Here is a 13,781-nt window from a genome sequence, read left to right as displayed (position 1 = left end):
ACAGATTCTTTTCTCACATAATATTACAGTTTCTATTCCTGCTATTCCTCCAAAGTTCCTCCCTACCCACCTCCCATCTGTAGTCACTCACTTTCTTTTGTTAGAGAACAGGCTTCTAAGAGATAATAAAATATAATAAAACAATCACTCTGAATTAAGACAAAAAGAGAAGGAAAAGAGCCCAAGAGAAAGCACAAGAATCAAAAATCGTCTCATTTGCACACTCAGGAATCCCATAAAAACACTAATACATATGGAAGCCATATGTATTATGCAGAGGACCTGTGCAGACCTGCATAGGCCCAGCGCATGCTGTATCAAGACTTACTGTTTTTCAAAGTACAATAACTACTAAAGAGTACCACATTTCCAACAAGACCACTAAGACATTTTTAAGACTAAAAGCTAAAGTTTTGGATGTAGACTAAAAACTGTCTTCTGGTGGAGCAGGTCTTCTTCTAATTCTCTTTAAGGAACCCCACTTCCCATCCCAAGACACTCTGCAGTGCATTCTAACAACCAAAGTATCAAGGAAAGATGTGTCTTCCTCTCCCCCAAAGAGCAATCTCCAGAGTAGTGGTTCTCAACCTGTGGATCAAAACCCTTCAGGGGCTGAATGGCTTTTCACAGGGGATGCCTAAGACCACTGGAAAGCAGATATTTACATTACGATTCATAACAGTAGCAAAATTAGTTATGAAGTAGCAACAAAAATAATTTTATGGTTAGGGGTCACCACAACAGTAGGCACTGTATTAAAGGTTCACAGCATTAGAGGGTTAAGAACCACTGCTTTGGAAAAAGTCACAGCTCAGATCTGATTCTAGCAGAGGTAAGCATTCCTCAGTTAGAAATTTGTGCCCTAAACTGCTGGTCTACAAAGCAAGGACTCAGCATGCATTTTAAGCAATCACTGTCCTCAATCCTCTGGAAAATATCTCATACTACTGCTCTCATCCTGTTGCCCAAGGCTGACTACCTGAGTCTGATCCCCAGAGCCCTGAAAGCAAGGATACAACCCACTCCTGAAAAGTGTCCTCTGACCTCTATGTGTACAACTGACACATTAAGCTCACACATGGGCGAGTGCATGCACACAAACACACACACTTACTTAAATCCTATCGGTCTGTAAAATGCTCCCAGCCAGCAGAGCTAGCACCAGGACCCTGATTTCTCATACGGTGTCCAGAAAACCAAAGTCAACTCCTAGGAGACCGCTTAGTAAGCACAAGCTAAGGTCAGGCCGTACTGTTTTAATACAAAGTAAGGGATTGTGGGATGGAGTCAGTCACAAGGAGACAGAGAGCAGGTTGAAGGTGAAAAGGCAAGTAGAGCACAGGAATAACTGACAGAAATGACAAGTCACCCAGAGATTGCTAATATAGGGGCAATGCCAGAAAAGAGAACGTGCCTAATTTGCAACCACTATAGTTGAGGAAGAACCACTGTTGATGCTGAATCTCAGAGCAGGTCTTGACGTATCTCCCAGAGATTTCCTTAGCTAAGGACAAAGAGTGGTATCATGAAGAAACTGGAAAACACATTAACTGACTAAATCAACATCACCAGCAAGAGGAAGGTGAACAGCATATGGGTCCAGACACTAAATCCTCAGGAAAACAGAGCATCACTTGTTCCTAGACAGGAACAAGCCACAGTCTGTTTGTAAGGAACAACATGCAGCCCTAAGATGAGAAATATTCCATGCAAACCAACAAAAGTGGGATATAGTGCTTTTTAAAACTAAGAATGACATTAAAAACAAGTAGCCAGTCAAGCATGAATTTGTTACAGAATAAAGAGGATAAAAGAAACGTATTAAACAATATATCTCCTAGGCTACAGCCCACACTTGAAGAGGAAAGAGCAGTGTGAGGGAAGGATATTAATGTCACTGACCAACACCAAGCCAGGCAGACGTGACACGACAGCTGCATTTCTGGCAAGCCTGATAAGGTCGTGAACAACAACTGATTACCAAGTCCTGGGCTGAGATTATTTTTATTCTCAAAATTTTAAAATCCTATTCTAGAACCTCTGGCCTGTGACCCAGTGGAGGGACACCGTATACTGACGGGAGGACAGTACCTGGTCCACAGGTGGGAAAGAAGAGAAGGGAGCAAACTCCCTTATAAAGACCAAAGAGACTTATGCTGCACAGAGAGAAACTGTACAAAAGACACTTAGGAGAGAACCTAACAAAAACTTCATCTTAGTATTTAGGAAAGACTCTAGCTGAAAAGGATTGGGAGGCCTGGCGCACAGCTCCGATGGAGCAGTGGACACACAGGGCAGACACAAGCCACGTGAGAGGTGGCATGATGACACAGGGTGCAGAACAACAGACCAGAAGCCATTCTACTGTAAGGTGTGGAGCCTGGAATCAGCAAAGATTCCTACCTACAGTCCGACTAACAAGCATCTTATTCTGACTGATCAGATGAGAGGCAAATTCAACCAATCATTTATGAGGTAAAGAAAGAGAACACAGAGGATCTATATCAGCCTTGTCAGGTATGAACAGGTATGGAACACAGAAATCTCATGAAACTGTGTAGAAAAAGAATCATCCTTAAAGTAAGTCATTTTCTAAAACACAAAAGGATGAGGGACTTCCTAACCTTCAGGTAAAAGTCAGGGTTACCACTGCTAACTATAAAATACACTTAATGTACAGTAGGCCAGGGAACGCTGAGATCTGAAGCTCACGGCAACTGGATTGCTTTCTGAGGCTTTTACAACTGTGATTACTCAACTATAAATGTGATTAGCTTCTAAAACTTTCCAAAGTCTAAGTTATCAAATTATAGACTTGCACTGATTATAATGGAAAGACATCCTTTTTAATTACTGAAAGTAGATTGTTTTCATACAATATATTCTGAGTAGTTTGCCTCCCCAATTCTCTACCCACCCAAGCCTACATCCTTTCTTTCTCTATCTCCTTAGTATGCAAACAGGCATCTTAAAATAACAACAAAATAAAATAAATCAAACTGGAATAGGACGCAACAAATTTACAGAAGCAAAAGCATAAGAAACACACACAGACACAGAGAAACACACATTCACACATACGGCAAACCATAAAAATGCAACACCAGACACCATAATATACACGCAAAAGACATGTAAGGGAAAAATTAGCAGAAAGAATGTCCCTACAAAGGATGTCCAAAGTTCATGTTGTATTGATTATCTACTGAACTGTAAAGTTCAACAGCTTCATGAATAACTACTTCTTTAGCCTTTCTCTAAGTCCTAAGCACATCTAACAAGTGTTAGTAGTACAGGAGAAGAGAGGAAGAGAAGGAAAGAAGGTGAGAAACAGCTGACAGGTCTTCAGAGAGCCGGCCTCCAGCTACAGAGCCTGGGTGCCAGGTACAACATGTCTGAGAACAAGCTGTGCTGCTGAAGTGAGGAGCATGGTCTGCTCCAATTCTTGAAAAGATGCTCGCTGTCATGTCTTCACACTCAGGTCTACTTCCGTACCATAGTTGGGCTGGTCTGGCTGAGAGGTCTGAGCCACCAGATCTTTATTATGACGCAGGAAGAGGATAGTGTTCCTCAGAGTAAGCGCATGGTCAAAGTACCTCTGTGCTTCTCCTTCACCAGTGCTCTGAACCTAAACCAAGAGAAAACAGATTTTCTTTAAATACCACTCTCATGCTATTTACCCTAATAATCATGTAACACAGGTAAAATGATATTAAAAACAATAACAACAACAACCAAAGTTAAAACAGTAATTAAAAAACTTGCCCAGGAAATACTGAAGCAAATCACCTCAACCAATTGTGAATAAGCGCCCATCATCTATAAAGACAGTGGAGAGGACTCCAAGTAGACAACTTTAACAACTGAATAAACTGCTGAGTAGCACATTTTATAAGCTCTCTGTCTCCTGTATGATTCCAATAGGGAAAAGTTCCAAAGCCAGTTCTGCTTCATCCAAAAAAAGCATACAAGAATAATCAGATCACAACATGAAGTGTACAGTAAGAGAAAAACCACAACTAACAAAACATCTGGAAGAATAAGGAATGAAGATTACAAACAGGAAGCTGATTGGTAAGTATTATGTATTGTAATGCTAAATACTGGCCCAAAGGGTTGCCCAGGGACAAAAGAATCCACACAGTACACCAAAGGATGCTATGTGACCTTGCTTCTTAATTTAGAACTACTGGTTGAACAAAGATGCCTACAGCCTATAGCTGGGAAGAAGAGAGGCAGGCGGAGTTTGGGTTCCCAGGCTTGGGATCTGAAGAGAAGAGCCATGAGGCACAAGCAGAGGGGGCAGGGGGGTGGGGAGGGAGAAGGTGGAGAGAGAAGATGCCATGGGAGCGGTAAGTCATGAAAACACCGCCATGAGGGCGGTCAGTTGGAGTTAAGAGCTGCCCACACGAGGAGGGGATTGCAGCAGTTCAGAGGGTAGATATGTACCCAGCTCTAGTACATTAAATACCAGGCTTACTGTAAATACAAAAGTTATGTCTTTTATCTGGGAACTGAATAATCAAAGGAGGGATAGAACCCCCCAATTGACATTAAATATTTATTACAACAGTATCATTTCATATTTTTCTGCACTAATGGAAATAAAATTCCTGTGGAATAGTAAAAACCTATTTGTTTATGACATAAAGAAATTACAAAATCACTACAAATTCTCTAAATTGAACATTTAACAGATAAAATTCAACTAAACCACAGAAATCTACCTAAACTATTAGCCAAAGAGCAGATCTGACAAAGAGAACACAAAGAACAGAGGACAGGATGACACGCAGTGAAAGAAGCACCAGCATGTGGGACTGGGCTTACTCACAGGAAGAGAGAGACGTAAAAGCACACAGCTCATGTCATCAAGAAGCTAACAGGACAGTTACAGCAGGCATAAACATGATACTCAGGGACACCGTTCCACATTAAAACAACAGAAACAAAAACTTACATAAAATGGCCTCAGACCTTACCTCAGTCCTATCAAATTAAAAAGATTAAAAGGGTAGAAAATATTAAAGATGCTACACAGACTAAGATGTCTCTACCCTGCTTCTCAGTATATCAAATCATATTAGGAGTTAGTCATATCACCTTACAAATCACAGAACTCATTCACTCATTCACTGTGCTGACATCTAAACAGCACCACAGGAGAAGATGGGGTAGAGCAGAGACAGGAAGAAGCAGGAATATTCTAAGGCCCAGGACAAGGAGCATCTACATCGGCAGAGCCACCATTGCATGCAGTAGGAAAGGTCCCAGACGTGCAGCCCAGGGTACTGACCTTCTCTAGTTCTATAAGGAAGCTGTCCAGAGACTCATCTGAGAGTTTGCCTACTTCAAACATGGTGACTGCGTGGCTTTTCAAGTTCTGCAAGAAGCAGCACATTATTAAACTCTGTTTTTCCTTTATTTTATGCTAACAACATTTGCTATGCTTTCTAATACATTAAAACTGAAAGACGGGCGACACTGCTTCACTCCTCACTGGAGCCTCGCACTGTTCGGATGAATGAAACACAGCTGGCTGCTTTCAGGACTTGTTCTAGACGTAAAGACATATGTACACAGCAGCAGATGACTATATCGCATCCGTACTTAACATCCTACCCCCACAAGCATGTGACTCACTGGTGAAAGGTTTCCCATCATTAAGAATGCAGTAAGAGTGGAGTCAAAGAGGAACGCAATGCGCTTCGTGTACCCGGTGGACAGACTCAAACTGCTCACACTGGCTGTGTCGGCTGAAAGAGAAAACAGAATAGGAATGGAGTCAGTGAAAGCCTGCTTCGCTAATCTTCTGAAATAAGTTTCTGCTTCGAACAGTCAAACCGACCTAATTAAATATAAGTAATACTGTACTCGTAAGACATTCCAGTGTTTCTACATCAGGGTCTCACTGTGGCACAATCCTCCTGCACCTAGCTCCCTGGTACAAAGATTACAGGTATGTACTAATTCTTTTTTAAAAATTTAAAAGACACTTAGATTTGTGTAATGTGCTAGTGTGTGAGATCAACCTGGCACAAGCCAGGATCACTGAAGAAGGAGGAACCTCAACTGAGAAAACGTCTCTAACACTAGCACGTATGTGGGGCATTTTCTTGATTAACGATGGATGTGGGAGGGCCCCTCGCTGGCTGGTGCCATCTCTGGTTCTGGGAAGTATGAGAAGGAGCATGCTGGGAGTAAGCTGCAGGCAGCACTCTCCAGTGGCCCCTGCCTGAGCCTGCCACAGACTATTGCTTGTTCCCGCCTTGGCTCCCTTCACAATGGACCGTGAGTGTGAGCTAAATAAACCCTTTTCCTCCTCAAGCTGCTTTTGGTCTTTGTGTTTGATCAGAGCAACAGAAAAGCCAACGAGCACAGTCTATCTCCTTGAAAACCATAAATAAAAGCCTTGGCACTCATCGGATCAACGAGCACTCCCAACAAGCTGCTGTTCCTCAGAGTGCGGCCCAGGTGGCAGGCAGAGCAGGAGAAAGGCCATCCCAGGGTCCTAGTACCCTAACGTTAAACCCTGCATGGCTCCCTTTGGGCTAGCCTGCACTTTCTCTCTGGGTAATATATCCTTTCCTCAATGACAGTGAACTGGCACACTCTAAGCACAGCCTATCCCTGAGGCAAAGGTTGGGGTTGTTTATTTCTGCAGCCCAAACAGTACAGTTGTTTATGTTTGGGGGCTACACTCCATACCTTCCTCCCTTGACTTAACTTCTCGACAGCAAATGCCATGTTCTTATTATCTTATACCTGTCGGGCTTTGCACAGTGCTTACAATATTGGCAAGGACTCAGACTGCATCCCAAACAGGAAGCCTAGAGCAGAGCTGTAACGGGCCACAGGGCTGTGTCTGGACACATGGCAGACAACAGAAAGATTCTAAATCACACTGAGCCGCTGCTAACCTGGATCCTCCTGACTATTCGTGTCTGTGTCTGTAGCAGAGGAAGCTTCCTGCACGGGACTCCGACTTTCCCCGCCATCCCATGATAAGAGCATCTTCTGTGGGTCTAACGTGCTCCTGTTAATGAAAAATACATTCACTTTTTAAAATCACATAAATGACCTCACATGAACATAGCTCCTGAAGTTGGCACTTAAAACTGTCAACAACCCACCAGAACATAATAAGCCAGCACACAGGTCTGAAGCTGAGATGAGTTCTCAAACTGCTCTGGCCATACAGAGAGCACTGGGACTAAAACTCAAGCACAGGCCTCAGGGAATCCAAGTTCTTCTACCTTCTAAATTTTATAAAATAGTGTATGTACTTTTTTCCTAAACAATGTGTTGCTTTCCACCAGATTACACAGAAGACCCGTCATACCCAGATGACTGAGACACTATTCACAGGATTCACCTCAACTGGCAGAGTGAATTAAAAAATAAAAAACTTTCTGCATGTAAAAATTCTTTTCAAAAGGAAACTGTCATACAGGATAAATGAATTACTTTAATCTGTTCACAGATGGAACATTCTTCCATGATGAATGAAGTTGATCCAAATTTATTACTTGTCCCTTCTTATGGGCAAAGCCCAGTCGGCAATACATTGAAACAGCATTCTGAAAGGAACGAAGGAAAATTTGTATTAAAACAGACATCAGATCATTTGAAGAAAAAAATACAAGACTCAGCTCTGGTGATGTACCTACAGAGCCGCCGAGCCAGGACTGCGGCCCCTGGTACTCTGCGGAAGAGGCTAGAGGCACAGCTTTAACAAGGGACTGCCTCAGGCGAGTGCTCTATTCCACTCCACCTGTGGAACAGACTCGGGCTTCCCATGTTGCCTTTTCTCTCTGCAACCACCCCTTCACCATGCAGACTCCCTCGAGTAAGGATCAGTAATGTATCAAGATAAAAATCAACTAGCAAAATCTACCCAGTACTCACATTACAGTAAGATAAACAAAACAAAACATACCTTCACCAGCGATAAGTCTATCTCAAGGACATTTGCAAGCTAGAAGACAAAACTGAAAATTACTGTTCCATTCTCAGAATTATCATTATGTTCTCAAGAATGTCTTCGCCACACTCACCTCTGCAACATTAGTGTGCTCATCTATTGACACAAATATCTTATAGAGTAGGGTTTCAAAATAATCACCTTGCACCCGATTCATTACAAAACCTTCCAGAGGGGGAACTGAAATAAACAAAACAGACTTTTCTCAGCACTGGGTTTCATAAACAACAAAGTACAACTCAAATGCCTGTGCAAAAAAAGAAATCATTCAGAGACGGGATATAGCTTTTATGCATTTTATCCACTCCATAACAACCTTTCAGAAGTTCCCACAATTAAGGCCACGCACAGCATCATCTACACAGAGCTGTCTAAAGGTTCAATTACTGAGGCAAAGCAACAGTACAGACTAAGTGAAAAGACATGCGAGCGGGGCTGAGCCTCAAAGGGGTTGAGCTATCTGTGCTTTTGATGCCTATAGGCCAAGAAAATGTGCAGCGGAAGGAAGACTGTTGGAAATTGTTAATTTTTACTCCCTGGGAAGAAGTAAAGAAGGAGTATATTTAATTAGTATAAAAAGTATGAACTAAAATCTAGCTTAAGTTATGGGTCAGAATCCAGTTGTGCATTTGTTTCTCTAAGACACTGGCCACTGGGCTGGAGCTGGCTCAGTGGTTGAGAACGTGTTGTTCTTGCAGAGGACCCACGTTCAGCTCCCAGCACCCTCATCAGGCAGCTTACAACTGCTTGCAACTGCAGCTCTAGGCATGTATACTGTAGTATACACACATGTACATGTAAATATATAATAAAAATATCTTTTGAACTAAAAGATACTAGTCATCCGAATACAATGAAAGTATTATTTCATCTCAAATATAAAAAATGTTTCAGACAGACTACAGATTTGACAAATTATTTAGAATGTTGTGTGTACGTATATTATATAATTCTCCAATGATAATCTTTAAGTATTTTTTAAAAGAATTAAAGAAAAATATAGGCACTGAAGCAGTAAAACACACATGTAGGAAAAAGACTGTAAGAGCCAAAAGACCAGGACATCTGCTATGAGACAGGGTCTTCTTTTAAAAAAAAAAAAACACAAGAAAAGTGGAGGAGGGAAAGAGAGGTGATCTCAGGCTACATTAGAACCTCCAAACAAAGAGGTGCTCAACTAGCAGTTAAAACAGACTGAAATGAATAAATCCAATCTAATCCAACTGTTGAGTCAATTTCAAATGCGTGAAGTCAGCTTATCAGTTAAGAATAAGGACTAGAATAATCTTCCAAATTTCCAATATGAAGAGACCACTACCACAATTTCTGTCTCCAAGGACTCATTTCTGGTTAACAGTCTGCAAATTTAAACAGATTGTTCTACTTGTTACATGATTAACTTCAAATCTAGATTATATAAGTGAGTGTTTCACTTCCGTTTAACTGCCTTTCCAAACTTAAAACAGAGTTCATGAAGCATATGGTCCACCATGGATTCCTGGGTTGGGGAGGAATCTCACTAGCATATGCTACTCAAAGAAAGGTCAAGACTTGTTACAGCACCAAGACCTGTCAAGACACAACACTGAGAAGAGGAAGTATTTCTGGAATCAGCCAACCACCACTCCTTTCTCAACATCTAGTCATTCCTGGGAATTTGAACCTTTATACTCTTTCTCACACATAGTTTCAGTATGATTTTTAAAATAAAATAACTACAGTAGCTAAATGACACCTGAAAAGACACTTACAATAAACACTTAACTAAGTTAGTACTTTTACAAAATTTAAAACTTAAAAAAAGTGATTTCATTTGTAATTGTAGGAAATTTATCCTGAAGTTCTACTATTTTAATATAGTGCAAATATCAAATAGCACAGAAAATGAAATAATAATAATAACAATAAAAATACAATAAGTGTAAAAACAAATAAAATTGCACTATCTAAAATTACAGAAAGATTTGTGTCAAATTTATTAGGCTAGTACATAGCATTGAACTTCAAGCAGTCATTCAAATACAGAGCAAAATGTCAGTGCAGACTCACCGGCTATACAGCTGTCATCTGATATGGGCACATCCAGGTAAATGAAGCCTTTGTTATACAAACCTACAAAAACAAAAGCTGGTTAGACTGACCACCGAGTGGAGCAGCGCATGCGCCACAGGACTGCACTTCCTCTCACAGCCTGACTGCTGGACTCCTGGGAAGCCTCCCAACTGAACGCTACATAAAGAAAGGAAAATCGTAGAGAAAGTAACTACATTTTCTAAATCTTGATTTCCTAGATATTTTCAGAACTACGAATCTCTTACCAACCAGTTGTGCAGGTTTGTAATTACATACACACCAGAAAATAAAAGACTAAGATCACATTTCAAGTAACATAACTTAGGAAATATACTCAATTTGGGCCAGTAATTAATATTAATTATCAACTGTTTAAAACACGTTTTGGACTGCCGAAGACCATGTATACTAAGCACTTACTGTGCACTACATTGTAATCGAGTGACCCAGCCAGCTGAGGACCCGAGTCGATGATCTTATCAACAGCGCCTTTCTCAGGAAAAGTGCATATCTAAGAAAAACAAAATATTTTCAATTAAACCTGTCCTAATTAACTAATTTGTAAGTTTCCTAAGATGTATTCACATTGGAATCCATAACTGAAAATACGCATGGAATGAACCTTACTCTTGCCATTTATTACCTTAGAATTTAAGCAATAAAACTATGCACATAACTTGCACCTAAATTGCCAAATTATAGTGCTAACAGTTTAGAAAGCAAAATCACAATAACTATCAACATCTGCTGGTTAGCAGTAATGCTCACTGATAAACAGCAATGCAATGTAACATGAATCCAAATCATTCTTATCAAAAGTCCACGGAGGAAAAAGTCCACATGAACAAGGGTGAAATTATGACAGTCTGGTAGCACCAAGAAGGGCTTAGAGCGGAGCAGATTTCTAAGGCTTCCTACCTTAAAAATGCCCTCCAGAAGAAAATACAGACAAAAACTAAATAAATGAACTATGAAAAGAGCACACATCCCTCCAACCACATACAGGCATGCCTCGGTCTCCGGGCCCACAGAGCACCCTTTCTTCAGTCAGAATGCTTTCAAAATGTGTGTGGTGTGGATTAACTTCTGAAGCCACCACTACTCCTGATCTAACTGTTTCCACCAGGGCGCCTACCCTCCTTCAGTGTGATTCAACAGTGACTGCACTACAGATTCCAAAAACGCTGCCTGAATATCTATCATTCTTGGACCTTTCATTATAACTTGAGTTATTTAGTTAAAGTTAACTGCTCACTTTCCTTATCTATGAACTGAGTGCAAAGGTTGTCATGAGTCTTAACGCAGTTACATTAGTGTGTGGCACATGTACACAATCAGTGTTCAGAAATATTAGCTATATTACTATGGCTACTAAGTATGACATCATATCGCTGTACACTGAGAATACTAATTAAGACCCCAGATTACTATACATAAACCAAATCATGTCTCCTGCACCATTAAAAAGGGTCTTGTAAACTCCACCTACTAACCAATTAAGATCATCTGAATTAGCTTGATTTTCTACAGGAAAATCAAATGTTACTTGTAGGGGCTGGTTCTGGTTTTGATGCTTTGATTGGGAATCTATTTTCTGTTGCTGAAGGTCCTCGCCCCACTGGTTTCTGATCTATCAACAAAGATGTCAATAGGCAATGGCTGGGAGGACAGAAAGAAGCAGGACTTCCAGGTTCCCGAAGGCTAGGAGAGAGGAAGAGAATAGAGATACCTGGGGGAGAAAGACTGGACAGACTACTCAGAGCTCCAGGAGAGCTCTTCCAAAATGAAGGCAGAAAGGGAAAGTGGCCCCAAAGCACCTTGGGCCACAAGGCGGATGGGTTTCCCAGGAGGGAACTGAGCAGCCGAGCGAGGGCAGAGTTAGAGGTGCTGAGCTGGCAGTGGAGGTAAGGGCACGCTAGCCATGGAGGCTTAGAAATAAATGCCTTGGGAATTGAGCTAAGAAGCATATGAAAAATAAGCTAATGTGTGTGTATACTTCATCTGTGGATCCAAAATAGCTCCTAGGCGGGTGTGCGCATGCGTCCAGCTGGGAACACAAAGCAGTGTAGACAAACCACATGCATACTTCTGAAAACGTTATGTAATATAACTAAAAACTTTAAGTTAAAAAATAAAAATTCTGGTTTTAATTTTTCCTTTTCCTCAGGTCTTAGCCTATAAGATCTCACCTTGATGTCGTCTTCTGTGATATATCCAGCCTGCACCACCCACCACGCCTCGATGGCAATTTCCACTGGCTTCATTGGTAGAAGATCACGGGCGGTTTTCCTTCTAAAGAATTTCTGCAATAATGGAACACTTAAGGACCTGCAGCCAGCCCAGATCACCACTGTCTTCTATCATCATAGAAGACATTATAGCAGGCTACATCTTCTCAAATTTTCATATTTAAAATGCTAACTAGTTATATAGTGTAGAATCATGCTTTCTTATTTTAAAATAAATTACTAATCATAGACATCAATTCAGAAACAGTTCAAATAAAACCCAAAAGGTTAAAAACCTGCACTTGAAAATGTGAACTTATTTCATACATTAAGTGAATTCTGGGGCTAATTATCCAAATAAAAAGACAAGCAAAGAAAAATTAACTTCTAAAAATAAATATTATGAGCTGTAACTGAGTAACCACTTCAGCTATAACCTGGTGAACACTGAAGATCTGTTCATTACCCCTATGCACGCACAGTAACTGGATCATGTTAGAGTCTATTATCCTAGAACTCTAAATCAAACCCTGGCTATAAGCCAGTTCTGACAAAGAGGCCGTAAAGCGGAAGAGGACAACTTACTTTTGAAGATCTACACTGGTTCATCAGGTCAATGTACTGGTTTCTTCCTATGCCGAGAAGCCGCAGACCTGAAAGCAAGTCTTTCCTTTAACATATCTTGAAATGTGAGCAGACTATGCTCAATGACATTAGGAAAAATTCCCAGTTTATATCTTTCAATAACTGACTGATATGGCTCATCAATACCAAATTAAAAAGAATTTGTCACACAATACTGACGAAACCTCAACTTTGGAAGAGATGAACTGGACTCAGTCGCTAGAGCAGTGGTTCGCAACCCTTTAATAAAGCTGCTCAGGCTGTGGGGACCCCCAACTATAAAATTATTTTGTTTCTACTTAATAACTGTAATTTTGCTAGTACTATGAATCATAATGTAAATATCTGAAATTTGACCCCAAATGGGTCACAACGACCCATGGGTTGAGATTTGATGCTCTAGAATAAACGTTAAGCCTAAATTTCTGATTCCAAATTATTTCTTCCCAATCTCACATCTGTTTTATTATGCAATAAAATATCCACTGATGCATATTTCAGGTCACAAACACACAATCCTAATGATACACAAAGACAAAATCTAAATGTTACTCCTTCACAACTGGATACTCACAGTCAGCAGCAGTAAAATTAGGCAATGAATCATAACTTTTCTCACTGTTCATGATGTCCTTTAAAAAAAAATACAAAATTTGAAATGTGCCTTTCCTTGGATGAAAAAAAGAGTATATGTACACATTACCATGGGGAACAGAACATTTATGATCGCTACAGGAACAGTGGGTCACAGCTGACAGACACCCTGCATGGGATGCTCCACTGTGGCACTGAGCTACGGCAACAACCTAGCAAAGGAAGGGTAAATGCTTGCATCTGGGTCGCTTTGAACTCTGAGTCCCAGAGAGTTGCCC

The 13,781-nt window shown here is 40.7% G+C and overlaps 1 protein-coding gene across 1 annotated transcript in view; it reads right to left on the bottom strand.

The window, feature by feature from the left end:
* Fam91a1 (family with sequence similarity 91 member A1) overlaps positions 1-13,781 on the bottom strand; it is a 37,866-nt gene that overhangs the window by 15,807 nt on the left and 8,278 nt on the right. The window contains exons 4-15 of the mRNA XM_052160415.1: positions 13,484-13,541; positions 12,871-12,938; positions 12,247-12,360; positions 10,478-10,568; positions 10,034-10,096; positions 8,058-8,164; positions 7,940-7,978; positions 7,468-7,580; positions 6,921-7,036; positions 5,644-5,756; positions 5,297-5,383; positions 3,496-3,628 (exon numbers count right to left, since the gene is read on the bottom strand). Of these exons, the coding sequence (XP_052016375.1) occupies positions 3,496-3,628; positions 5,297-5,383; positions 5,644-5,756; positions 6,921-7,036; positions 7,468-7,580; positions 7,940-7,978; positions 8,058-8,164; positions 10,034-10,096; positions 10,478-10,568; positions 12,247-12,360; positions 12,871-12,938; positions 13,484-13,541 (1,102 nt within the window). The remainder of the gene's footprint in view (positions 1-3,495; positions 3,629-5,296; positions 5,384-5,643; positions 5,757-6,920; positions 7,037-7,467; positions 7,581-7,939; positions 7,979-8,057; positions 8,165-10,033; positions 10,097-10,477; positions 10,569-12,246; positions 12,361-12,870; positions 12,939-13,483; positions 13,542-13,781) is intronic.

The sequence above is a fragment of the Apodemus sylvaticus genome, chromosome 17, assembly GCF_947179515.1.
Source record: "Apodemus sylvaticus chromosome 17, mApoSyl1.1, whole genome shotgun sequence".
Classification (NCBI taxonomy): domain Eukaryota; kingdom Metazoa; phylum Chordata; class Mammalia; order Rodentia; family Muridae; genus Apodemus; species Apodemus sylvaticus.
Note: the sequence above shows the minus strand (reverse complement) of the source record. Positions and strands in the feature narration are given on the sequence as shown.